The sequence below is a fragment of the Catharus ustulatus genome, chromosome 6, assembly GCF_009819885.2.
Source record: "Catharus ustulatus isolate bCatUst1 chromosome 6, bCatUst1.pri.v2, whole genome shotgun sequence".
Classification (NCBI taxonomy): domain Eukaryota; kingdom Metazoa; phylum Chordata; class Aves; order Passeriformes; family Turdidae; genus Catharus; species Catharus ustulatus.
The window spans coordinates 41394398-41418738 of record NC_046226.1 but is presented as its reverse complement, the minus strand read 5'-3'; the positions used below and the strand labels follow the sequence as shown (position 1 = coordinate 41418738).

General features: G+C 46.0%; 1 protein-coding gene across 4 annotated transcripts in view; it reads left to right on the top strand.

Annotated features, from left to right (window-relative positions):
* The window catches only part of CD82 (CD82 molecule), a 38143-nt gene extending 15096 nt beyond the window's left edge, over positions 1-23047 (top strand). For all 4 annotated transcript variants that reach the window (XM_033063426.2, XM_033063425.2, XM_033063427.2 and 1 more), the window contains exons 2-9: positions 3736-3817; positions 9151-9223; positions 12519-12643; positions 13633-13707; positions 18103-18210; positions 19838-20029; positions 20316-20399; positions 20910-23047. In XM_033063426.2, the coding sequence (XP_032919317.1) occupies positions 3755-3817; positions 9151-9223; positions 12519-12643; positions 13633-13707; positions 18103-18210; positions 19838-20029; positions 20316-20399; positions 20910-20987 (798 nt within the window). In that variant the 5' untranslated portion in view covers positions 3736-3754 and the 3' untranslated portion in view covers positions 20988-23047. The remainder of the gene's footprint in view (positions 1-3735; positions 3818-9150; positions 9224-12518; positions 12644-13632; positions 13708-18102; positions 18211-19837; positions 20030-20315; positions 20400-20909) is intronic.
* Positions 23048-24341: the final 1294 nt, after the last annotated feature.

Below are 24341 nucleotides of genomic sequence, written 5' to 3'. Positions count from 1 at the left end.
GCCTGAATTTTCCCCTTCCTGCCTCTGTGGCCAGTGGTGGGGTCAGGAGGCAGAGGTATTCAGCTCTCCTCATATCACCTGTCCTCTGGGGTCATCTTTACAGGAGGGGACTGGGAGTTTCACAGGTTCTTGTGACAAAAATAAGTTAATCTCTGAGCTGTGATGGGACTCCTCTGCAGTTGCTAACAAAGCAGGACTCTGTCTGCATCTCCTTGGGCACACATATCCTGGATTTTATGTTCCTGCTCCATATACAGGTCTTGCTCTCATTGCTGTTGCTGGGAGAACGATGAGCCTGAGAGCTGGAGGTCATGGAGGGGGCAGGGAGCCGTCCCCTGATGCCAGTCTAGCCTGTGAAGACCCATTCCATTTCTTCCCGGTAGGAAACTCCCTGAGTTCTGGAACAATTGATGCCTTCCTGGAATTAATTCTCCCTTCAGTTCCTGGGACTGAACCTGGGCTAAGAAACACCCTGGATCAACTTCGCAGCGGCTGACCAGGCTGTGTTGGCAACCAAGTTTTTATGGCAGTAGTGCCGCAAAGCAACACACTGCATAAATAATCCTGTGTATCTTTACAAGATGGAGAATGAGAGGTTAGAAGAAATGCCATTCTGCAAGCTGATGGTGTCTTATGAGCTGGCATCAATCTGGAGAATGACAGGGAAAATTCGGATGTGTACATACAGGATTGTTGAAAAGAGTGGGTGTTGCTGCTTGGGGATGAGAATTGAAATGGTCAAAGCAGTAGGAGTGGAGAGAGAGAGGAAAAAACAAATGATTGTGGACAATTAGTGGAATTTGAAAGCTGCAGATTTAATGTATTTAACCTCTGCATGCAAAACTTGACCAACTTCAGAAGGCAAAGTTCAGCTTTTACAACAGCACTAGCTATGGTATACTTAAGTTGGCTTTTTGCTGCCAAGTGGCCTGAGAATATGCCTGGTTGTGATAACTCCAAGCTCATCTGCTCCCAAAACTGACCTGTCTCGAATTTTGTGGAGCTTCTGCTTCTGTTGTATGAGAGTGTTGCTAATCTTATGACTGTGCAATTTCAGAAGACGGAATTTTGAGGAGTTTCATTGATGTAGTGGACAAAAGTTAATTTGCAAAGAATGGAAGATTGAAAAATCTGTAATATTTTGGTGGAGCTCTAAAATATCTTAAAAGCTCAAAACAAAACCTTAAGACCCTTTTCCTCTTCTGATGTGAAAACTACTTGGATTACTTTATGACTAGGAGCTATGAAAGAGATACATTGCCCTATGGCAAGAAGAGAATGGTGCATAATGCTGTAATGCACAGCTGGGGTTTGTTGTTTGTTTTTTGAGGCGGGGGGGGGTCAGGGTTTTTTTGAGTTTTTTGGTTTGTTTTATTTGTTGGTTGTTTTGTTTTTTGGTTTTTTTAAATAAACTTTGGAGGTAGTATGTCTTTAACAAATAGCTAGGAGTAGCAGACCCCTGAAGGCAATATTTTACTCTTGTTAACCTCAGGCATATCTTCTTCCACAGTAAACTTACTTTGGTGCTTAATTAGCTGAAATAACTTTTATGAAGATCCTAACAGCTTTGCAAATCTGTTTCCCTGACAAATCAAAACAATGTGGGCAGAGTTTAAATAGGCAACATATGGCTTTTAGTGCTAGGAAGCAAGTCAGTGAGTACTGGGACTTGCCCCTTCAGTTTGAAAATTAGCAGGATTGCACCTGATCAGATCTTAAGGTAAGAAGTCTACTGCATTGTGCGGGAAGTTTTACCTAGGTTAGTTCTTGGCTAGGTTAAAGAAGTGAAAAGCTTTTGTAACTCCCACAACAGAAATTCATCATTGCCTAGGGATCTGGCTGCCTTTGTACTCTGGTTAGACTGCCAGGCTCCAGTTTGTGATCCTATTAAGAGGAGATGTATTCATGATGAAGCCAGGAAGCAAGCCAGCTGGATGGGAAAATTTATATCTTAGTTATCCTCTCCAAATGCAGCCTTAGATGTTGGTACCTTGCAGGACTAGTGGCTTGAGAGAATGTTTCTCCTGCAGAGGAAAGGAGGAGTTCTGCTAACAGAGAGCCTTCATTCACTTTTCGTAGGGTGGCAGTGATGCAGCTGTTGTATAGTGCATCTGTGCTGGAACAGAACCACCTCATGGTAATGGCTGCACCCAGGGGCACTGAAAATGGGAATGCTGTGTTTGATCTTTGGTGTACATATGGACCAGAAACTATTACAGGACTTTTCCATGGCTCATTTGAAGGACCTACTTTGGGGTGCAACTGGCTTTATAGCCTCTGACCTGAGGAGTTAACTGAAGAAAAACTGAGATGTTGCCAACCCGGCTGTGCAGTAAGAGCTCCTTAGGTGCAATGACTGCTGTACAGATGAGATTTGAGACCAGTCTGTAGCACAGCTGTCTGACATTTTATATCTCTGCTGCTTCCCATCTCAGTAACATCTTGATAGGTGCTGTGCAGTGATAGGCATGGCATTCCTTGAAGTTAGAGAAGCAACTTGAGCCACAGAGTTCAGACTTGTGTTCTCTCCTGGTAGTTTGAGGGTGATCATTGCTTGTTGGGAAGACTAGCCAGTTATAACAAGGCCCACATACCAGTTTAGCTCCAGAGTTAACCTAAATATTTAATAGGATTAAGCAAAAGCCTTCGGTTGCAACAAAAGAACGGACTGGTCTCTGGCAATCCTTGGTAGACTCAGGCTGATAGCAGAGAACCTTGCTGATCTTGCTCTCTCTTGGGACTGTTTCTTCCCAGGCCAGGCTGGTGACCCCAGCCTGGTATTGCTGTTCCTCTGGCTGGCAACTCTTAAAAGTACCATGGTGTGTTTGGAGCAAAGAGCTTGGTAGAGCAAATTTTAAGAAACTTAAAAGTTCTCTGTTTTTTGTGTAGGAAACAGCTGCGTCTGGGGCAGGAAGGAGAGGCTGACAGAACCACAGAATGGGTCAGGTTGGAAGGGACACAGTGGTCAGCTGATCCAACCTCCCTGTTCAAGCAGAGTCATCCGAGAGCATATGACACAGGATTGCATCCAGATGGTTTTTTGAGTATCTCCAGTGAGGGAGACTCCACACTTCTCTAGGCAGCCTGTTGTGGTGTGTGATCACATGCACAGCCAAGAAGTTCATCGTGTTCAGGTGGAACTTCCTGTGCATCAGTTTCTGCTCACTGCCTCTTGTCCTGTTGCCTGGTGCCACTGAGCAGAGCCTGGCTCCATCCTCTGACACCTCTAGACATTGATGAGGCCCCCTCTCAGTCATCTCTTCTCTAGGCCGAACAGGTCTTACTCTCACAGCCTGTCCTTGTAAGAGAGATGCTCCAACCCTTTAATATCTCCGTTGCTCCAGAAGCTCCATGCATTTCTTTTACTGCTGTCAGGGAATTGAAGTAGCTTGCATCACTTTTCACCACCAGGAGTAGTAGCTGGGGCTGGTGTCTTAGTTGATGCTACTATTGCAAAGTCCATATAAATGGTGATAGAATTAGCAGTGTATTTGTGATTAAATCTCTTCTGTAACCACTGATAGCTCTGTGTCACTCTCCAGGAGATCTTGGCAGTAGGGACTGTAGTGTGGTGTCCTGTTTTGCTGTCCTGAAAAGACAACTCTGGTATTCTGTGCATGTGCTCTGAGGCCCACCAGAAGATCCAGAGCTCTGCACAGGGGAAGGGTGTTGCTCTGACACTGGCCAGAGGATCTGTCTGTAACATAACTCGTTGTCTGTCTGCTTTCCCCTTAGGTCCTGTAAGTGAAAGAAGATGGGGTCTGGCTGCCTAAAAGTCACCAAGTACTTCCTCTTCCTTTTCAATCTCCTGTTTCTTGTAAGTATTTTGAGCATCTGTGGAGTAAGAAGGAAGGCCTGGACCAAAATTAGCGAGAAGATTTTTTTTTTCTGGATGTTGGCCCAGTGTGTTCATTAAATAAAATGGCCACAGTTTTGGAGTGAGGGAGGGGACCCCTGAACTTGGGGGGTGTCAGAGCTACTGTGTGTGTCTCAGGTATGCCAAGCAGCTCCACTCCCAGTAGCCACCTGCTGCCTCCAGTGCACACAGCTCCATTCCTGCCTTGGGAAGGGAAAACAGGAGTTATGGGTTCCTTCTGGAAGGAGAGTAGTTGTAACTACTTTCTCTGACACATCTGGAGCAGCAGCTGAACTGTCCCCGAGCAGCAAAGCTACAAAACCTGCCAAGTAATGGCACTGCCCTCCTAAATAGGCCAGCCAGGCTTCAAAGAACAACTCTAATTTTGTTTGAGTCCCAACGGCTGGTTTTGATTTGTGACAAGATGAATTAGTCCAAGTTTGTTTGAAATGGAGTTGGGAGGTGGGGGAGACTGGGACAGGCTTGTCTGGGGAAATAAAACAGCCCACTGGGTGCAGTTATTTTCAAGTGTGAGGCTTAGCAAAAGATGAACTCCTTTTGGAACACACTGGGTCTGGGAGGGCCACACACATTCTTGCGTGCATCTTTCTGATGACCAGCTATTGTGTGTCCCGTGGGCAGTGATGGTACTGCTGGTGATGCCTTCTTGCTGTGGAGTGGTGTAGTGGGGAAGTGCAAATTTTTGACTGTGTGTCAGCAAAAAAATTACCTGTCTGATATCATTATCCTTCATGCAGTGTGTAAGGGAAAGGAAGGGTCAGGCTGGGAGAGAAGGGAGGGAAGTGAATCATGGTATGGTGAGCGTTGCTTTCTACTCTCTGTCCCTGCACACAGCTTCACTCCTGCTTCCAGCATGACTGCACTGTGCTGGTAGCACACAGGATGAACTTGAGGCACGTCTGGATCTGGTTTCCCTTGGCTTACTGTACTCACTTTTTGCTCTCTGTGTTTACTTCCATTCTAAGAATAGTTAACTGCAGTGTAATGGTGTGAAGTCAGGAGTGCTCAGAGCATCCATAGGGAAGGTTCTTGGGAGGGAGAGGACAGGTATTTCAAGTGCCACTGGGTCTTTCTGAGTGTGATTTAATCCACATTAAAGATAGGAAAAATTATCTGAGTCCAGGCCTGTCCTCCTCCTAGTGCAGGATTCTTCTGCAGACATCAGCATCCAGTCTCTCTCCTCTGGGGAAGAAGTGATAAATTTTAAGCAGCATATAACAACCAGTCTGGGAAGCAGAGCTGTATTTGTTAAGACAGTGTTTGAGTCTTGCTGAAGCCCAATATCTGGCCACTGTCTAGTTTTCCTTAATGCCCAAACCTCAGTCTGAGTTCATGAGCTAATCTCTGTGTGGAGAAAGTTCTCTTCAAGAAAGGCAGCCTAGTATATAGGAAAGGAGGAAGATGACAGCCTGAAATACTCCAGTACCTTACAACTCTGTCACTGGGTTTGCTGTATGCTTTCAATGGTGATGGTGGCATCTTTATTCTACCTTGTCTTTCTCTCCCTGCTCTGCTGAGCCAGGCATGGTTGTGGGCAGCTTGTGGGGATTGATGTGCTCTCAGAAGGCAGAGTTGAACTGCTTTGTTGGGCTGACCCACATCCACAATGCACTTTCCTATATTTTGCAAGACTGTGAGGATGGCAGGCACTGAATCCCTCTCTGGGTCCTGGAGAGGTTTGAGAACTCCTGTCTGGGTGGCAAGTAATTGGGAGTAGCTGTTCTTTGCATTGTGCACACCCTGCTCTGAGCCAGCTCCTCTGGTGTAGCACCCAGCCCCCCTCCCTCTTGTGGAAAGCTGATCTGATTCCCTGAGCTGCACCTGGAGGAAAAGAACTTTAGGGTAGGATGTATTGTGAGAAGGTCTGTGCTGACTAAAGGGAGAAGCTGCTTTAAATGAGCTCTTTAACCCTGCTGTGCAGCACAGGCATTGTCTTCCCCTTGGACTGCTCTGTGAGGTCTCCAAAGCCACTGTGTTATGGCCAAGCTTAATAATTCTCTAGAGAAGATTTTGAGTGTGCTTCTGTCTTGACTGAGGGCAGGCTTTTTGCACGTGCCAGATGTTGAGGAAGGTGGCATACATTACTACCTCCCTCTAATAGGGAGGAATTGACCTGAGACATTTTTCTGTTATTGTTCAAGATCTGAATTGGGGAGGGTAGTTGGTGCTTCTTGAGCTTATACAGTGTGGTAGAGCTATATTAATCTAGCAGAGAAGTTACTTGTATTGAGCTGCTGTGTGTGAGCTGTCAGTGCAGACAGGTTTTGAATGCCTTGTGCTGGTTTCCTGAAACTGCTGAGCTTTGTGAGGAGAGTGTTTGAGCAAAGGTGAGCACCAATGCTGCTGACAGAGCCCTGTGTCTGCTCTGGACCTTGAGCTGAACCTATGTGATTGCAGCCAGCCTTTGCTGGCTGAAGTGTGTTCTTCAGCCTTGCTGATGATTGAAGCCTTTAGAGACAAGCTGGTGACTCTTTTTAGAAGTTAGTCATTGAAATAACACTTCTCTAGAGCTCGAGGTCTGTGAGAAGGTCACTTGCTATAGCTGAAGTAGTTCAGGGACTCAGTGATATTTTGCGGTCTTGGAGCTTTACTTCAGGGAAGGGTTTGACCTGCTTTGGTTAAAGGGAAGAAGGTTACTTGGACTGCCTGCCTGCTTACTAGAAAAGATACCAGATAAGCTTGGAGTATAACCTTAGTTTCCTAATCAGAATTTAACACATCTACCTTCTTGGCTAGCAGACATGTGCTGCAGTACATGCTTCTCCTTAGAGGGAAAACAGTTCTGCAAGACAAGTTTAACAGTGTCTGGAAACTATTTGTTTGGAACATATAAGTGTCTGTCCTGCTTCTAACTCTTCAGTAAATGCAGCAGAAGGCTGCTACCTAAAGCAAAACCTGGAGTTTTAGAGTCTTTCTCTTGTCCCCTGTGCCAACAGGTTCGGTGTTACATGACACAATCTGAGCGGGAAGGAAAGCAGTGCAGGCGAAGGAAAGCTGGGAACCCCCAGCCGCTCTTTCCAGCAACATGAGTCAGCTCCATCACAGCTTAGTTTTTCCAAGCCCCTCTTAATTAGCTCTCTGTGGGAAACTGCTGACCCTGTCTTGAGGGATTTGCATCCTTCTGGCTTGGGTGTAGAAGGAGATTTTGCTGAAACTGGGGTTGAAACCTCAAACCCCCAGGGAGGAGGGGATATGTCTGTTTCCCCACTCCACGAGTTTACAGCAGTGGAGCAAAGGAATTAAACTCCATGGAAAGCAGATGTGATTTCTTCTATGGAGGGTCTGAAGCCAAGCCAGTGGCAGAAGCAGCCTTGCTATGTGATGCAAACTCCTGAAGATGCTGAGCAGAGAAGCTGTCCTGCTAGGAAGTAAATGCACTCTTGTTAATGGGACAGTGTTTTCTCCCTGCCTGTAGTTATTGTCTCCCTGCTTTCCCCTTGTAGTGTTTTCCACAGCAGCTCCTGGCAAATGCACAAGTTGTAGACTGGAGCAAAGATCAGAGTGAAAACAGGCCTTGGATAGTCTGAGCACCTCATACAAGTAACTTCCCAGGAACTCTGCTCAGCAGTCCTTCCGTGTTTTGTCAGCAACAACAAAACTTAGGTGACGTTTCAGGGTCAGTGAACCAAAAGGGATGTCACATATGGCCCGGTTTGCATCTTTAAGACAAATGTTTATTAAAACTATAGTTTAAATGTGAGACTGCCTTAAACTGTCAGCTCAACAGTTCTTGGTACTACCACGTTTGAGAGGAATTTTTTAGGTTCCCAGCTGTTGCATGTTCAAGGGGCCTTTCTCACTTGATCAGCAGACTGAGCATTGTGGGTGCAGCATGTTGGGACATAAGGCAAGGGGGAATTCTGTTTTTCTGGGATACAACAACTACATGCTTTCTGAAGCTGAGTCAGTATGCTTCGTAGGTGGGAACTTGCTTGATGGCTTTCTAATGCTGTCCCCAGAGGTAACTACATGATGCACCTTCTGCCAAGACAGGAAAGCTTGCAAGCAGCTTATTTCAGACTGTGGCTTTATCTTTGTTCAGAAAAGCTTCTTTGTATGAGCAGCTGAAGCCTAGTGTAAACTTTCAAAGTGTGGAGCCAATGTCCATACAGCCCTCTCTGCCAGCTTGCTTTGGGTGGTGGTTTGGCATTTTCCATGTCTCCCAAGTATTAAAACTCCTTATCTAATGAAGCAGAGAACTGCAATCTCTCTTTAGCCCTGTTAGTTTATTTCACTTCATCCTGTCTTGAAATCCTGCTGATGTGAGAACAGCTGCTTGCAGTTCACTTGCAGTTCTTGTCCACTCCTTGTTTCTTCAAAGCCTGTTTTGGATCTTTGCACAAGTGTTTTCCAGTCCTAGTTGGCTGAACAGCACGTTTCAGCTTCTTATCAAACCTGAAGACTTGCTGATACATGAAGGCTAAAACAGAGCATGCTTCCCCCACCTTTCAAAGTGAGATGGGAACATGTATGCATTTCTTGGCTACTGAACTCAGTGTCTGGATTCAGCTGAGTCCTCACAGGGACCTATTGCTCTACTAATCCTTGCCCTACATAAGACTGTGTGGTGAGCAAGGCAGAGGCCATGGCTAGTGTTTCATAACTCTTGACTCTGTTGGGGCTCAGGTATTCTGCCATAAAGTGGGGGCCAAGCCAAAATGCCTAGGCTTGGCTTTGGAAGGGGGTGAAGCACTTTGCTCAAGGGAACCTGCTGCTGGTTTTTTGTCTTTGTGGTTTGAGGCCATAACATTGTAACAGAGCCTGACAAGCCAAAGATTTCCTGCCTGGAGAGGTTCCAGCTGCCAGATATCTAATCCTTTGTCAGCTATCTTCCAGCCTGGCCCTTAGAGTCATGGGTTTCGCTATTAAAAAAAAACCCAAGATACTTAAAATCGTGTGCTTGTCTGTCCTTGGTTCTTCACAGAAGCAGCGCACTTACCTTTCGCTTCTGACAACAATGTTCTAGCAGCAGGGTGTCTCTTCCTCAGACTGTTTTGAATAGTCCTCCTATACAGCATTTTGTGCTATTAAAATACTGTGTGAAAAACTGCCAAGCAGATCTTGGGGCTCCTGTGCAGTTGGCTGAGGCGTTCTTCCTGGAGTTGTGCTAATCCTGTTTACCCTGGGAGGAGTACTGTAGGGGAGATGGGTGGGAACAGCAAAGGAATGATTGTTTTTAAACTGGAAGTATGGATAATAGTGATTGCATCCTCTTATTTATCTAAGCTTATAACTTACACAAAACCGTGTATGTTTTGTTCTTGCTCTTTCAGATTCTGGGTGCTGTTATCCTGGGGTTTGGAATATGGATTCTGGCCGACAAAACCAGTTTCATTGCTGTTCTGCGTAAGACTGTGTTTCTTTATTTTCCTTCTTTTTCTAAATTAACCCTGTTTGAGGCTGTGTTTGACCATGGTGTAGTCTAGGAATAGCAATACTTTTGTGCACAGTCTGTGGCCTGAGCAGTAACATGGTGTTTAGCCAGATGGGATTGTTATCAGGGTCACGGTGAAAGGGAGCAGCCCTGGAGACATAGCATTCCTTCGTCCTGTGGATTGAAACACCAGAGTCAGACTGAGTGAGACTACTGCCTCTTCAACCAACAATCCAAATATTTTGTCTTAAACACAGGGGCTAGTCTTTCATCCTATTTTCACTGCATGCTCTGTGTTTTCACACTGATTTCCTTATCATGTGCAAAGGCCCCCAATGCCTTAATGCAGTTTTGCTGTGTGACTCCTCCACTGCTTTCTTTCTGTAATGATCTATTTCAACTTAAATGTTTTAAATGCCAAAGAAAGTAAGTACCTAGTTTTATTGATGCTTCATGTACATTGAGAGGAGATGGTTCCTAAGCAGTAAAGGATGAAGATTTGCGGGGTGTAGAGTCCTGAAGTCCTTTGTCTTCTAAAACAATACTCTTGTATACACTTGATGAGACTTACCCTGGACATCAGAGGTGTTCTGTATTCTACAAGGAGCTTAACTTCCTTTAAGTCAGCCACTTGAGTCTTAACAGAGGGTCTGCTTTCTGCAAAAACCAAAAAACTGAGCTGGCTTAGCAGAATCTGGCCTTCAACAAATGAGTATCTCAGCTCCACCTTTCAAAAGCTCTGCTTCCTTTGAGCTTCTTCCTAGAAACACTTCAAACTTTTCTGCTTGGTGGCTCTGGTTATTTGTTGCCACTACCTCCAGAATTGTCGAGTTGGGCACCAGCCTCAGACAGTGCAGGAAAACTGCCTGGATATTGGGAATGAACGCTAATGGCATTCACAGTCCTGTTCCCAGCTACACTGATTCTGCAAAGGGCTTTATCTCCCAAGTCCTGCTGAGCACTCTGGCCGGGTTTGAAAGGTGCTGGATGAAGAAGACACCCCTGCTAATACCACACATGCAGACACTGCTCCTTACTCTGCTTTTGTGCTGAGGCGTCTGGCTTGCTACTGCAGCACTGGAAGGTCAAGAAGCATGAAGGGGTGTTGGTTAATAAAGTGGGGGCATGAGCAGAAGCAGTACATGCAGCCTAAAAGGAGCCTATCATGGCCTGGCTGTTTGCAGTATCCCTCACAGTCTGAGGTGTGCTTAGTACCAGTGGGTCAGCAGCTGATTCCCTCAGGTTGATGGGTGTTACAGCCACTTGTGGAAAGGGAAGTCCCTGAACTTGGCTCTGTTTCTTCCCATTTACTTGGAATCTCTGCTAACAGAGCATTTAAGAATTTAGCTTCCTTCCTGGAGATTTCCAGTATCAGCTCTCTCCCTGCCCCCTCACTTCCTTTCCCATGCCTTGCCCCTCTTTCCCTCTGCTTTAGTAACCTAGGCATCAGGGAGGGCACCCCAGCTGCTGCCAAAGGAGCCTGTTGTGCTTGCTTGGCTGCCTGCCCAGCGCAGTGAAAAACACGGACTGAAGGCAAACAAGCAGGAGTTGAATGCCCCCAGAGCCTTCTCTTGCAAGACAAGACTGCTGCAGATGAGAACTGCAAGTGTGGCTCCTGTCCCCTGACACTGACAGTTCTCCAAGGGGCTTTTGAGTTGGAAGTACCTTTTTTTTTTCTAATGGGAATTTGATGAACTGCTTTCTTCAACTGTGGAGTTGCTGTAATCTGGCCACTTGAACACTGACTTGCATGACAGCTGAGCTGATTTTGAGGGAGGGAAGAGGGTAGATTTGTGAAGGGCACTGCTGTAAGGCTGCTGCTTCAGTAATGCTTTGCAGTATCAGCACGTAACCTGCACAGCAAGAGTCACAGGACTGGTGAGGAAGCAGGATCCTGGGGTTTGTGGCATATGTCCAGCCAGGGAGAGTCTGGCCTGGAAATTAATCAAGGCTGAAGTGACCTGTGTGGTAAATGGATATTCTTCACTTCTTGGTAACTGTACTTTCCTCTGTTCAGCATGTTTTATGGAAAAAAAGTTTGGAAGCTGGTGGCTTGTGCCAGGTGTCAGAAGCAGGGGGAAGTATATATTAGAGGGGAGAGTATCAGTGTGGGCTTGATTATTCTCCTTTAACATATTTCAGGAGGAACTCAGAGGAAGTTTGCCTCCTGAGACTTCCTTAGTTCAGGAAACTAAATGCTGAGCTCTAAAAATGTTTTCATTAATCACTGGACACCAGAATTCCCCTGCACTCTGCCAGTTGCAGATATAGGAATGTTTCTTAATGATAAATGAGGTTTCTAGTTATTATCTCTAGCCAGAGTGTCTCTTCAACTTTTGTGCTGTAATGATTGCTCTCTCCAGTCCTATTCGGCAAGAAATAGTCTGCTGACTAACTCAAATGTAAGAGTTTTTCTTCTGTTGCTTGCAGTACTAAATGCTGTGTGAGGAGGGCTGACATAACCAGCATGTCTGAAATAATCTGACCTAAACGTGGTTGCAAAACTGTTGAGCATTGAGAAGCACAGACATTAGAAACAACAGCAGGGGATATCTAGTAGGATTTGTAAAAGGGGCTAATTTGGATATTATATCTGTCTTGGTCCTGGCATAGCACCGATTTGCAGGGTATCATGCACAGGTGCTGCAACAGCCTGTGGTTAGTGCCTGGCCACAAGCCGTTCAACCCAGACTTGCTAAGTAACCTGTCACATCATCTGTGCTCAACACTAGCTGTAGCTTGTTGCGTGTTTTGCTCCAGAGAGTTAATTTGTCCCAGTGCTGACTGGAAGTGGATAAGTGAAAACAGAATGGCTACAACAAGAAATAGTGCATTCAAATGAAAAGGCTGTCCAAAAAGGGGTTTTAGGACTTGGAAGAAAGCTTCCCTGAAGATAGCAAAGGGAATTGAAGCAAATAGGCAGTAGTTATGGAGTAGATAATCTTTTATATTACTGTTACTTGATGTACATTCATGAGGGAGTAAAATTCTAGTAGGAGATAACCTTCTCCAAACAAGGTTTATTTGTTTGAAGTGACCTTGAGTCTTCCAGACTCTGGAGACCTGCAGGATGGCTTTTAAGTCTACCTTCATCAAACGACAACCAGAAGCATCTGTCTGTCACCATGTTCAGCACACATCTGTGCAGTCACTTCGGAACAGACAAAGACAATTTTCAGTATATATGGAGACAGTTCTATGAATGGTGATGGCAGATGTATTTTTTTTGTCAGTAGCTAATGTTGTTCCCTCTCTTGGCTCCTACAGAGACGTCATCTCCCTCCCTGACGACTGGTGCATACATCCTCATTGGTGTGGGGGCACTCACCATGCTGATGGGGTTCCTGGGCTGTCTTGGAGCTGTCAATGAAATTCGATGTCTCTTGGGTCTGGTGAGAGCATTTGTGCCTGTTTTAGAGCCAACCTTTAATACCTCTCCTGCAAAATATTTGTTAGATAGTAGATGGGGCTTTGGTCTCCTGGGGATGTTATTTCTGCCAGGTCAACTTAGATCTAGTTCTTAACTTGCACACGTTAAATGCTCCAGCAGTCTGCAGACTGCAGCAGAACTCCTCAGACATTACTGATGATGAGCTCAGAAATGTGAATGAGAGAGGATGTCACTGACACTTTCTGGGTTGAGGACTGCCAACTGAGAAGCGTATCCTGTCCCCCTCACCCTGACTTCCCAGTTGGTACTGTGCTCTCAATGGTGGAAGAGTGAGTTCCAAGAGCAGTGAAAGAAAAGAAGAACAATGACAGTGTCCTGTGTCACATTTGTGGAAAGTCCAAGAGTTGAGAGAGACCCAACTAGGAATGTCCTGTTTGTCAGGACCTCTCTTCAAACAGTAAATCTATTGGAAGCTTTCTGTCCATGATGGGTGAGATGATTCCAGCTTCATACACCTCAGCCTGCTACTTGACTATCTTGTCCAGAGCACATATATTAGAAACCAAGCATGGCACACGTGTGCATTGGCATTAGGAATGTCTCCTTGTCTAGCAATAGACTGTTGGGTTTTTTTCTGTTGAGGCTTGAGGTGGGCAGAGTCCGACTGATTGATTGAGGCCAGAATGGTCTGGGAATGGAGTTGGATGTGGGGGAGAGAGTCCCAGTTGGGATGACATATGAGGAGAGAGCTTGTAAACCCTTTCCCTCCTGCAGTCTTTCTGTGGCCTAGTGGGAGAAGTGCTGAGGTGCACTGTCTGGCTTTGGTCACAGCTTTTTCCTGGGAAAGCATGGTTGATAGCAGAGTTTGTGTGCAGGCAAAAAGATGCTAGCTCAATGTTGTGATTTCTCTTGTATATGAAATTTTACTAACTTTTATGTACAGACCTTTCAAAAGACTGACAGTGATCACCCACTGTTTTTTGTTTCCAGTACTTCACCTGCCTGTTGATAATCCTCCTAGCTCAGATTGCTGCTGCACTGGTCATCTACTTCCAGAAAGATACGGTAAGTCTGTATTACCATGTGTCTTTTCCTTGGTGTTGGCTTGGGAGAAGGGTGATACCTAGAAATTCTTTCTTCCAAACTGAGCTATACTGTTAGCAGGCATAACTCGATTCTCCTTTTCTCTACCCCAGATCAATAGCTTTGCTGTTTGATTTTTCTGTATCTGCCTCAATAGTGCTGCTTTATCAAGGATTATGAAACTTTATTTGGTGTGCAGTCTGTGTTTTTGGGTAGTGGGAACAGTGAAAAGAAACAAGTCTTAAAGTGTTTCAGACCACACCTCCTCTTGATCCTGCTGTAGACAGCCATTTGGGCATGTAGTAGCAGTGGTTACTACCATGCTGCCATCACTGGTGCCTTGAGGAGTTACCAGCCTGAGCACTTTTTGACTGGTCTGCCTCCTTGTGCCATCTTGTCTGTCCTTTCAGTCTTTCTGCATCTGTGTGTACAACTCTTCTTGGAAGAGTTTGCTCCTCTTTCCCCAGGAGCAAACCCAAATATCTGATGGTTCCTGTTCTACAGCTGGAGTTTAAAGCCAAGTGGTTTAATATTTTGAAGTGGATCCCTTTGTCAGGAAGGCAGTTTCACAGAGTGTGCTTCTGGAGCTCCAATATACTTTGTAGTGTAAAAGGAAATAAATTTTGAGCTACCTAAGTGCATTGCAACAGTCCACCATGGCTATAGGTTCCCTGGCCAAGGCAATGCCTGATCAGGCCTTCTGCTACTTCACAGCTGAACTGGGAGCCACATTTATGCAGTGGGAACAAGTTACAGCTGTGGGGTCACTACTGGCTTCTGGTACAAGTTGAGGGTAACCCTCTCCATTGCTGCATAACTGTATATGCCACTGTACGGCTGTGCTTGCCTCTCCTAAGCCAACTCTATAGATAGTTACAGAAAGCAGAACAGTTGAGGAAGTTATGGATGGGGCAGGAGGAAGGTGCCTTATGTGAACTTTGTGCTGTGGTGGCTGTGAGCAGCTGTTGGCTGGGTTCCTTGCCAAATGTGGTGTGACTGCAGCTTGCTCTCTGGGCTGGCAGAAGCTGAAGGAGAAACTAGAACAGTGACTAAAACTGGTGTGTAAAGATGATTCTCAACAAACACCTCTGACTAATGCAGATGTGGAGGTGTGGAGATGGGCATTCCCCTGAGATGGGGAAATGTGACCAGGAAATTCTGTACCTCTGTTAGCATTTCTCCTCCAGCTGCCAATCTACTCTAGAAAACTCCAGCTTTTAAGCTGCAACTCTTAATTTAAACCTCATCAGACCAGGGAGAGTTTAAAAGTGCTGGGGTTTTTTTTGCACAGCTGTTGGAGACGGTGTGACTGAGATCATCACTTTTGCAGCTCTGGGAGAATGGTCAGGGAAACTGGGCTTTGAACAGATGCTCCTGTTCAGTCCCTAATGAAAAAAAATAATGGAAAAGCTCTTCTAGAGTCATTCTGTTTCAGGGATCCTCCAAAGTACCTGCCTAGAGCACTAACAAAAACTGTTTGAGGAAGGTCTTGGCTGAAACCTCCAGCACAGTGGTTTGGGGCTGTGCTTCAGTGCTGCTGTGCAAGTCGCTCTGCTTCGCTGGCTGTACGTCATCCCAGGGCAGCTTGGAGCTGTGAGGCACACTGAAACTGCTCAACAGCCAGTCCCTAGATATCTATTGTGTTCTTTGTGTTTATTTCTTTCTGACTTCAGGAACTTGGTTAGATATAAAACAAGGAATAACAAGAGTGAAGGAAAGGATTTTGGATCCAGAGTGTAGCAAGGTGATACTCATTCCTTCACTTGTAACTGAAGTATTTATTTCTATGGATTCACTTGAAGTTACTGTTGGCATATCTGTTTCTTGTTGGTGTCAAAAATCTTCCCCCACGTGGACAAATGAAAGTATACTGAAATAGAGTTAGTGTGACTGTAAAAGGCTGAGCCTCTGACAGGAAGGCTGCTGCTTTGCCTCTCCCATGGGCATTGTTAGAGGAATGCCCCTTCAGACTGGAATTGCCCAGTACTTCTGGGAGGATGTTGATGCAACATTTATTTCCCTGCATTTGTTGATGACTGAAACTGTGGGGTGGGGTTTTTTTATGGACAACAAAATAGTAACATCACAAATGCTGCAAATGATAATCTGCTTTGTGAACTGAATGTTGCTACTCACCTACATCTAGTGGATCACAAGCCCCTAAACATGTGAGAGCCTGGGCAAGTTGTCTCTTGGCCTGGTTCACACAGTTCTGTGCAGCTTGGCTCAGAGTGCCTCGAGTAAAGGAGAATGGTGGTGTTTTGGGAATTGCCCTGCTTGCTAGCTATTGTTTGCAGCAAACAGGCCTGGGTGATTGCGTGCAGTGACTTGTCTGGGGCTATGGAGTATGCTTTAGTTTCAGAATCTGAAGTGACAAGGCAGAGGAGAGCTCCCTCCTGGTTTTTTGAGCTTGTTTTTGTGTGCAGGCTGGATGCTAATAAGTGCTGAGGGAAGGATCTATCTTGTGTCTGACAGGGACCGGATCGATGGCTGACAGCATCTGATAGGGGAAGAAGCATGCACAATCCACTGTGTGATCAAAGACCTGCTCTTACCTCTGGCATTCAGCTTTCCCCATCTCCCTCTTCAGTAGCCCCTGTGATGGGGAGAGTGACAGCCTTGCTGCTTTCTGGCAGTGGCTGTGGCTGTGGTGCCCAGGATCTAAGTGCCCCTGCTTTGAGGGGTGGGATTGTGCCTTCTGACACTGGGCTTGCTAGAGCTGGGAAGGAGCAAGAAGGCCTGAAAGCAAGGGTGGCCATTTCCTGAAGCAGTCATGTCTTACACAGTAGTAACTCCTAACTTTAAATGGGTGAAGATGGTCAGGATGTCGAAAGCCTGTGTGTTCCTTGTGCCTTTCTAGCTTGTTGCTCTTTCAGTTTTCCTCTGCCAGGTGCTTAAGGGTGAACAGCTGCAGGTGTCTGTTTTCCCTTTGGGTTGCTCTGTGTGTTAAACCCACAAGTAAGCTGCCTGTGTGGCTCCAGAGCTGTGCCATTGTTTGCATAATATTCCCCCTGTCTCAGATCACTTGCTGAAACACCTGGGAATGCCTGATTATTTTTTTTCCTTTGAAATGCCTCACTTTTTATAACAAGAGCTGTTTGTGAGACTTCTTGCCTGTTCTTTTGTAAGAGGAAGGGCAGAGCAGACATAAGCTTCTCTGTGTAGCTGTGACTGGGGACATCAGGTTCAAGTCCTGCCTGCTTGTGGTAGGGTCCTGGGATTCTTGCAGAAGTGACACTAGGCTCCATCTGACCCAATAGCTAAGGGGCTAGATGGGCCCAGGGTAGGAAAACAAACCCAGCTCTCCTTGCCTCCCTGTGTATGTGGAGCAGCAGTGTGCAGAGGGGTCAGGGTGGGAACTCAGAGGTTCAGTAACTGATAAGGCTTATGGCAGCAGCCAAGGCCAATCCCATTAGTGAGAACCAGGTCAGGTTGCCTTGATTTGAAGGGAAGGAAAAGGGGAAGTGAAGTAATTAAAAGGGGAAGAGGTAGGCATCATGAGAAGAAAGATCATGCAGCTCCCATCTGTCTGGCCTGACTAGCTGGTCACAGTGAACTGAGCTGCAGTTTTCCTAAGAAGAAGAGGTGCTGAAGTAGAGAAGATTTTCTCAACAGTGGGCAATGCTTCCTCTTGCTGAGTGCCCTGGTATTCACCACGGTCATTGAAAATGTTGATAGTAGAAGAAAAGAAAGAGCCCATTTCCACTGATTTGAAATACGCTGTAGCACCACAGTCAAAGTGTGATGGGAACAACCTAGTGCTTAGGCTGATGTAACCCTATCCTATCCCTTGGGCAGTCTAATGGCACTTTTCTCTAATCTCTTGTGAATCTGGATGTGTCCTTAGCAGTCCTCATGTACAGGCTGGTTAAGAAGAGCTTCAGAAGGAGGTGGGAGGAAGAAGGTGAAGGAGTCTGTCAGGTGGTAGCTTGCACCTCTCATCAAACTGAAGTGTGTTGTAAATACTTATGGAAAATGAGTGGTGGTAAAGGGATGATTTGATACCCCTGAACTTTGTGATAAGACTGTTAATGAGCAGTTTAGGTTGTAATACTTCCTGTCTTAGTATAGAAACAGCAATTGTGGGAGTTTGGGAAAGGTAGATCAACACCTTGTGAAAAAGCCAAGTTTCCATCAGCTGTGTGTCAGAAAACCCATTTGCATCCATGAGCAGAGTGGCTCACACCCTGTGTCTAGGCAAGGACTTGCTGGTGCTTTGGCTGTTGCAGCAGCAAAGCTGCTGTCCTTATCTGTACTTGTTAATATTTGCAGTCAGCTTTTATGAGTGACTACAGCTTTATATATGTATCTGAAACACCAAAGAAAAGCCTGCAGGAACTGATAAGGTAACTCTCCCACCTCTTTTTTTCTTGCCAGTTGAAAGGTGAGTTGTCCAACGTCGTTTCAGTTCTGATTGAAGATTATGACCCTGCAGATGAAGATGAGAGGAACTTGCGAGATGCATGGGACTATGTACAGACACAGGTGAGTCGGGGAGGGCAGGAAGAGGTAGATGTTGCTGTTTGTCAGTGCAGGCAATGACCTCTAAAGCTAGGCTGAGGACAGAGAAACAACTATTGCACATTGGTCTGGCTGATCTACAGAGTGGCCTGTGAGGCTTGGTGCCTGCAGACTAGAAAATGGTCTTGCTTGGTGCTTCTGTGTCAGACCCTGAACCATTCCTGCATGCTGAGTGTTAGAACTAGCTAGTGTTGGCTGCATGGCCTAATGTAGCCAGCCTATCAAATGGCACTCCAACACTTCTCTTTGTCTGCTGGGCCTCCTGAATACTAACATGTGTGAAAAACATTTTGCACGTGATTTTTGTAGCAAAAAGTCCCTAGTTTATTGCCAGACAAGTCAGCAGCACCACCCGCCTTACTACTTGATGCATGTTGCTTGCTTATGGTTCTTCTGCAAGTATCAGCATTCTTGGGAGCCATCCAGCTGCCCATGATTTCTGTTTCAGCATCAGGGTCAGCACTTGGGCAGATAGAGAGTATTCAAGCACACTGCAGTCATGACAGTTGTTTACTGCCAAACCTCAAGCTTGAGAGCTGGCTGGCTGTTGTGATTAAATACATGCCTAGCATGGGACTGATGTGTAGTAAGTACAAGTAATCGCATTTGTCTTCTGTCTGTCCTTTGGTCTGCAAAACACTGACCTGCCCTATTTCTCCTCCTTGGAGAATGATTTATGTATGTTTTTTCACTGTAGTCGCCACTCCTTGATACTGAACTCAAGCCTGATTCTACTGTGGAGAGAGACTAGTGTTTGAGCCCTTCTTTTATGTAGGAACAGAAGAAAAAGGTTTTGCAGAGATGGAGAAGTCGAATGTTAGGAGTCTACATCGACTCACACACTGGAGTTAGCATTTGAAAGAGGGTGGGGTTCTGTGGATGAGTCTCAGGAGTTAAAGTCCAGACCTCTTGTGAGGGAGACGTAGTTCCTTCTGGAGGCTCTGTCTCCACAACACCCTTTTGGAAGCCAAATGCTTGTCCTGATGTGAATGTTCAGCTATTTGTATCTCATGCCTATTTTGGCGGAAACATTACTTTTCCTTTCTGAGCAGAGGATTTTCCCTAAACTTCTACCTCGTCATAGACAGCCTTTCTGCTCTGTACCACTGAGCAAGCACTGGCATCCAGCTTAGGCTCTTACTCCTTGCTAGACTTCCCGATGTGCTTTTCCCTTCAGCAAATACGGTTTTATCACGTGGCTTTATAGGAATGTGAATGTTTTTTTGGATGGAAGATTTCCCCTATCCCGCGTTCCAGCTGGTCCGTACTGCACCCGGGCTGGCCGCAGGGATGTGCTGGGGCTTGGCAGCGTGGGGACGCCACCGCGTGGTGGCTGCTGCTGTCCCCGGGCCTTTTAACTCTTGCTTTGCTAGCTAAGTGCCTCTTGAGTAGGAAATAATGTCCCTGTCTTCTGGACAGCTCTATACATAAGTAACCAGGGTGGTGTTTGGTGCAGCTAATTCATGCAAACTGTATGGCCTGACTGCTGTTACACTGAGAGCTCCTGAGTACTTCTGCCTGCTTATTTTCATGTGTAGTTATCTTGCCAGTGCAAAGTGTAAGACTGTAATGATCTCTCTCCCATTATTAGCTTGCCTGCTGTGGCTGGAATGGAGCAAAGGAATGGGAAAATAATGAGATTCTTAAGAACAAAAGCAATACTGAGTATCCGTGCTCCTGCTCCAATAGATCTAAGGACTTAGTGGAAGGAAGAGGTTTCTGTAGTCTGGAAGACTCTGTCAATGGCACTGTAACATCTGCTGACTGGCCTGTTCATGAGCAGGTGAGTGGGTATGTCTGGGCCCTGTGAAGCTTCCACTGAAGCTGCCTTGTCTTCATTCCCCTGAAAATTTAGAGCACTTCTTTCACATCCTTATTGCTTGAAGTACCTGTGGAATTTGGGGCAAGGGAGGACAGAGTGACAGGGATCCTGCCCTTTTCTGCAAAAGCTTCCATGGAACATGGTATAGCATGTAACTGGGATAATTCCTGCGTGCATGTGTTATGGATTTTCAGCTTTGATTTTCAGATTCATGCTGCTTTTCTTTGTGGCCGTGTTTTCTCTATAGGGATGCATGAATGGTGTAGAGCAGTGGCTGAAGGACAACCTTGGTGTCATTCTTGGGGTTTGCACTGGTGTTGCTATTATAGAGGTAAGTAATTACCTGACATGAACATGTACTGTCTTATCATGGAGACTTTTTTAAAGGCAAAGCTGTTTTCTCAAATAATAGACACCTGGTTTAGTGGCAGTGCAGTTCTAGCTCTTGGTTGTGTCTGCCTGGACCTTTGAACTGCTGCTTTTATTGGTTGGATTAAAAATCAAACCAAGCCTTGTCTACATGTGGTTCCACCTGCTGTATCTGACTTTTGAAAATTCTGTAACCAGAAAACTGAGTCAAGCAAAACCCCACTTTAGTGAAATCCCCCTTGTTTCCTTAAAAAGCCCCTAACATAGTTTCCAGATGAAGTCACGTCTTTATGAAGCCAAATGTTTTGTCATTTCAGTTATTGCATTTGCCTTGTGTTGTGGACTAACTCTCTTCACCTATATGGGTGTCATTAAAAGATGTTCACTGTATTCGGCTCCCCTGTATCACCCATCCTTCCCACCTTATCTGTCTGGTTGCTGATTTTGTTCCCATTCTTCATACTTATTCCAGCTGCTGGGGATGATACTGTCCATTTCGCTTTGCAAGAACATACACAGCGAAGACTACACCAAAGTGCCCAAGTCTTGAGTTGGCTGACTCCAGAGCTACGGCACCACAGAGAATGGAGCAAACAGAACATTCCTGCCTCATACCCAGACTGTCCAACCATTGACCATTATTCCTGTGACATCCCATTTCTGATACCACTCTGCTAAGAACTGTTAGAGCTGCAACACAGCCTGATCTTCTGGCAATAGAGCCCTTGGGCTACCTGCATCCTGCCTCTGGATTATTTCTACTTCAAGAAGCAGAACTTAAACTGTCTTGTGTCACGTGAGACACCGATTAACCTGAGGGGACGATGCTTTTGCTGCCTGCTCCATGTTAAACAATACTATTCATATCTTCATTCTACAACCCACTGGGCCTAACATACAATAACTTTTCTCCCCCTTGCTCTTCTCCTGCACATCTTTTCACCTCCCCCCTGAAGTCCCATGAGCCAGGAATTCTGCTGAGATTTCAGTGCTTTGGTAGCTTCACTTGCTTCACTGACTTGTGGTGGTAACTAGTCATGCTTTGTAGGCCTTCTCGTCCCTTGCAGTTAACCTGATTCAGCTCCTACTGTGCATCTTCCAGCCTAGGTTCTCATCTGAAATACAGAGTGCTACTGTCACACTCGCTTCTCCTGTTTCTGGAGTCAGCTATGCCTTGCCTTCAGTGGAGCTCTTCCCTTTGATTGTGAGGAGAAGCCACCAGGAGGGAGCCCAGCCTACCTATTTATTCCTAGTGTGACCTGGCAGATTGTGGTGTTGGTGCTCAGCTACTTCTGGAATGAATCCCTTGGGTTTTGGATTTGACACTTATATGTTTTCCCATTTGCCTCTTTATCTTTTCCTCTCCCCCTAGGTCTGCTTTGCTGGCTCCTGTCAGCTTGGAGGTTACTTCAGAGACTGCTGCATACTGTGGACTCAGCCCCAGGCTGGCTCTGCTGTTTGCATTCTCGGGTTGCCAACTTTATAGCGGTTACAATTAATTTGATTCTTCCCCTGCTCCTTTATGAACATAAAATTTAGCTGTGGATTTAGATATGAGTATGGAGGGATCTGACTGGATTGCTGATGCTGTATCACTGCTATCAGTCCCCAGTATAGGTTCTGTGGCTGGGATGCAAAGATAAGTTGCTTTTTTTTCAGTTGTCCATTCTTCTGACTCCACTGTGGTCTGGAGCCATGGCTGCATCCTGAGTTCTGCCTCAAGTGCCAGCACTGCAGCAGATAAGTAGCACGTTCTGCAGTTGTGCAGGCTGCAGGTTTCTGTGCTCATGGCTGGGGTGTTTGCTCTATTGAGCCAGTGGCCAGCAGCAAGGAGTGGTGTAGACCTGAAGAAGGTAGGAAATGCACATGAAACACTGGCCCAACTGCTTACATAAGAGAGCTGGGTGCAAGTCCTCAGTTTTAGAGGTGTCTTGGGCGCAGCAGATTTCCTGCTGTTACACGTGGTACAAAGACTGTGACACCAGGAATCTGCGTGGGAGATAAGTGGATGGTCCTTGCCAAGCACCTGTTACAAGGTCCTTGGTGAGAGAGCCTTTGCCTTACAGAGGTGGTTCCAGGACTGTCTCCTGTCAGGGTGGGGCAGGTAGTAATAACCCTAGTAGCAGTTCCAAGGAGTGGTTTCACTACCTACTTGGTTTTCCTTCTGGGAAGAAAGGCTGGTGCAGGGAATCAGGGCCCCAGCAGTGGGTCCCGGCTCTGTCCTCTTCTTTGGGCAGAGCAATGACTGGGGAGAGTGACTGGGCAACTGGTTTTTATGGAGGTCTGATAAGGCTTTGCAATTTTGAGGTATCTGCCCCTTCCTGCACAGATCCTTCAAGCTGACCTTTGCTGTAGCAGAAGGCACCCTTAGCAGTAAAGCTTGCTAGCTTTTGTAACACAAAGTCTATTCTCTGATGTGTTCTTATTTGTAAGATTCTTGTTCAGTTACAGATGCCAATGCTGAGCAGCAAGTAAAAAGGAGCCCATTCTGGACTTCCTTTTTTGTTTTTGTCTGTTTTTAGCAACATCTTCCTACTGGAAGAAATGCATGTACAGATATAAAAGTCTAGAGGGTGAATATTTCTGTAATAAAGACTTTGCTAAAAAATATATGTCTCTGCCTATGACTTGTGCACTGAAGTGTTTTCCCCTTGCTCCCTCTCCTCCCCTTTCTGCTTTTCATGCAGATCACTGACATCTTGTTTGTTCAAGGTATCAAAAGGGCTGAGGCGCATGTGTGAGATCAGTGTCGACTGTAAAGATCCTGCCCAGCAGGGGGAGGTGACAATTTTTCTGGGCTGTATTCTAAAGTAAACTTTGGCTTGTTTCATGAAGTCTGTTTGTCTTAGGGTGAGCTGAGTGGTAGTTCCTTGGATTACCTGCTATCTCCTAAGCTAAGTATTTGAAGATGTTTCTTCAAGTCTGCACTGTCTGCACAGTTTGAAGTCATAAGCCTTAGGAACTAATTCTGATAAAATACAAGCTTGCTGCTATGCCCACAGTGCATACAGCTCTTGCATGCTTAACTATATAATTTTTTCCTACTCACCTTCAGCAGGATTCCTCAGCCCCTGCCCTGCCACTGTGAGAAGGAAGAAAGCTAGATGGTCACTTTTTGTAGTTTATGTCACCACATGCTGGCCTTGACTGAAAAGCTCCTCAGAAGCAGATAGACAAGTACATAAATCTTTTTGCTTTTCTCAGCTAAGAAATCGATATGAGCTAGGTCTCAAAATTCCTTCAGATCCTACACTATATTGGTGCACCTGGACATTTGGAATGGTTGAGAAGAACCAAAGGTAGTGTGCTAATGAATTTTACAGCTGTTGCTTTAGGAAGTAGTAAGTATGACCTGAGTCCTCACACATGAGGAAACAGAATGAAGTTTGCAGAGAAAGTACTGGGGCGCTACCAGCAAACACTGGTGGCAACTGGTCTAAGTCAAGATTTCAGGAACCCTGACCAGATGAGTGCAGAGCAAGAGGGGCTTAAATGGATCCTGGAGCCACAGCTGGGTGCAATGATCTGTCCTACCTGTGAGTACTACCTGTTCCTTTAGGCTGTCCTGGGCTGTGCTTGAGGAGAGCTTGGTTCTTGGGTCACATGGAGTCTCCCATTTCTGGCTGGTTTCCCAGAGCACCCTGCCTTAATCAGGTGGTGATGCTTTCCCAGGGGCCCACGATTTAGAGGGCTGTGCTTCCTGGCAAAACTGCCAACCCTGACCAGAGGGCTCCTAGGTGGGGAAGGGCACTGCTGGTTTCCATTCAGCCTGTTGTGGAGCTGGAAGGAGAAAGCAGGGGAGTTGAGGACAGTTGCTTGTCCCCAGCTGCCCGAGCTCCGTGGAAACCACTTGCCTTTGGCCACTGGAGGGAGATGTTCCACCGAGAAAATCCAGCCCAGGCTG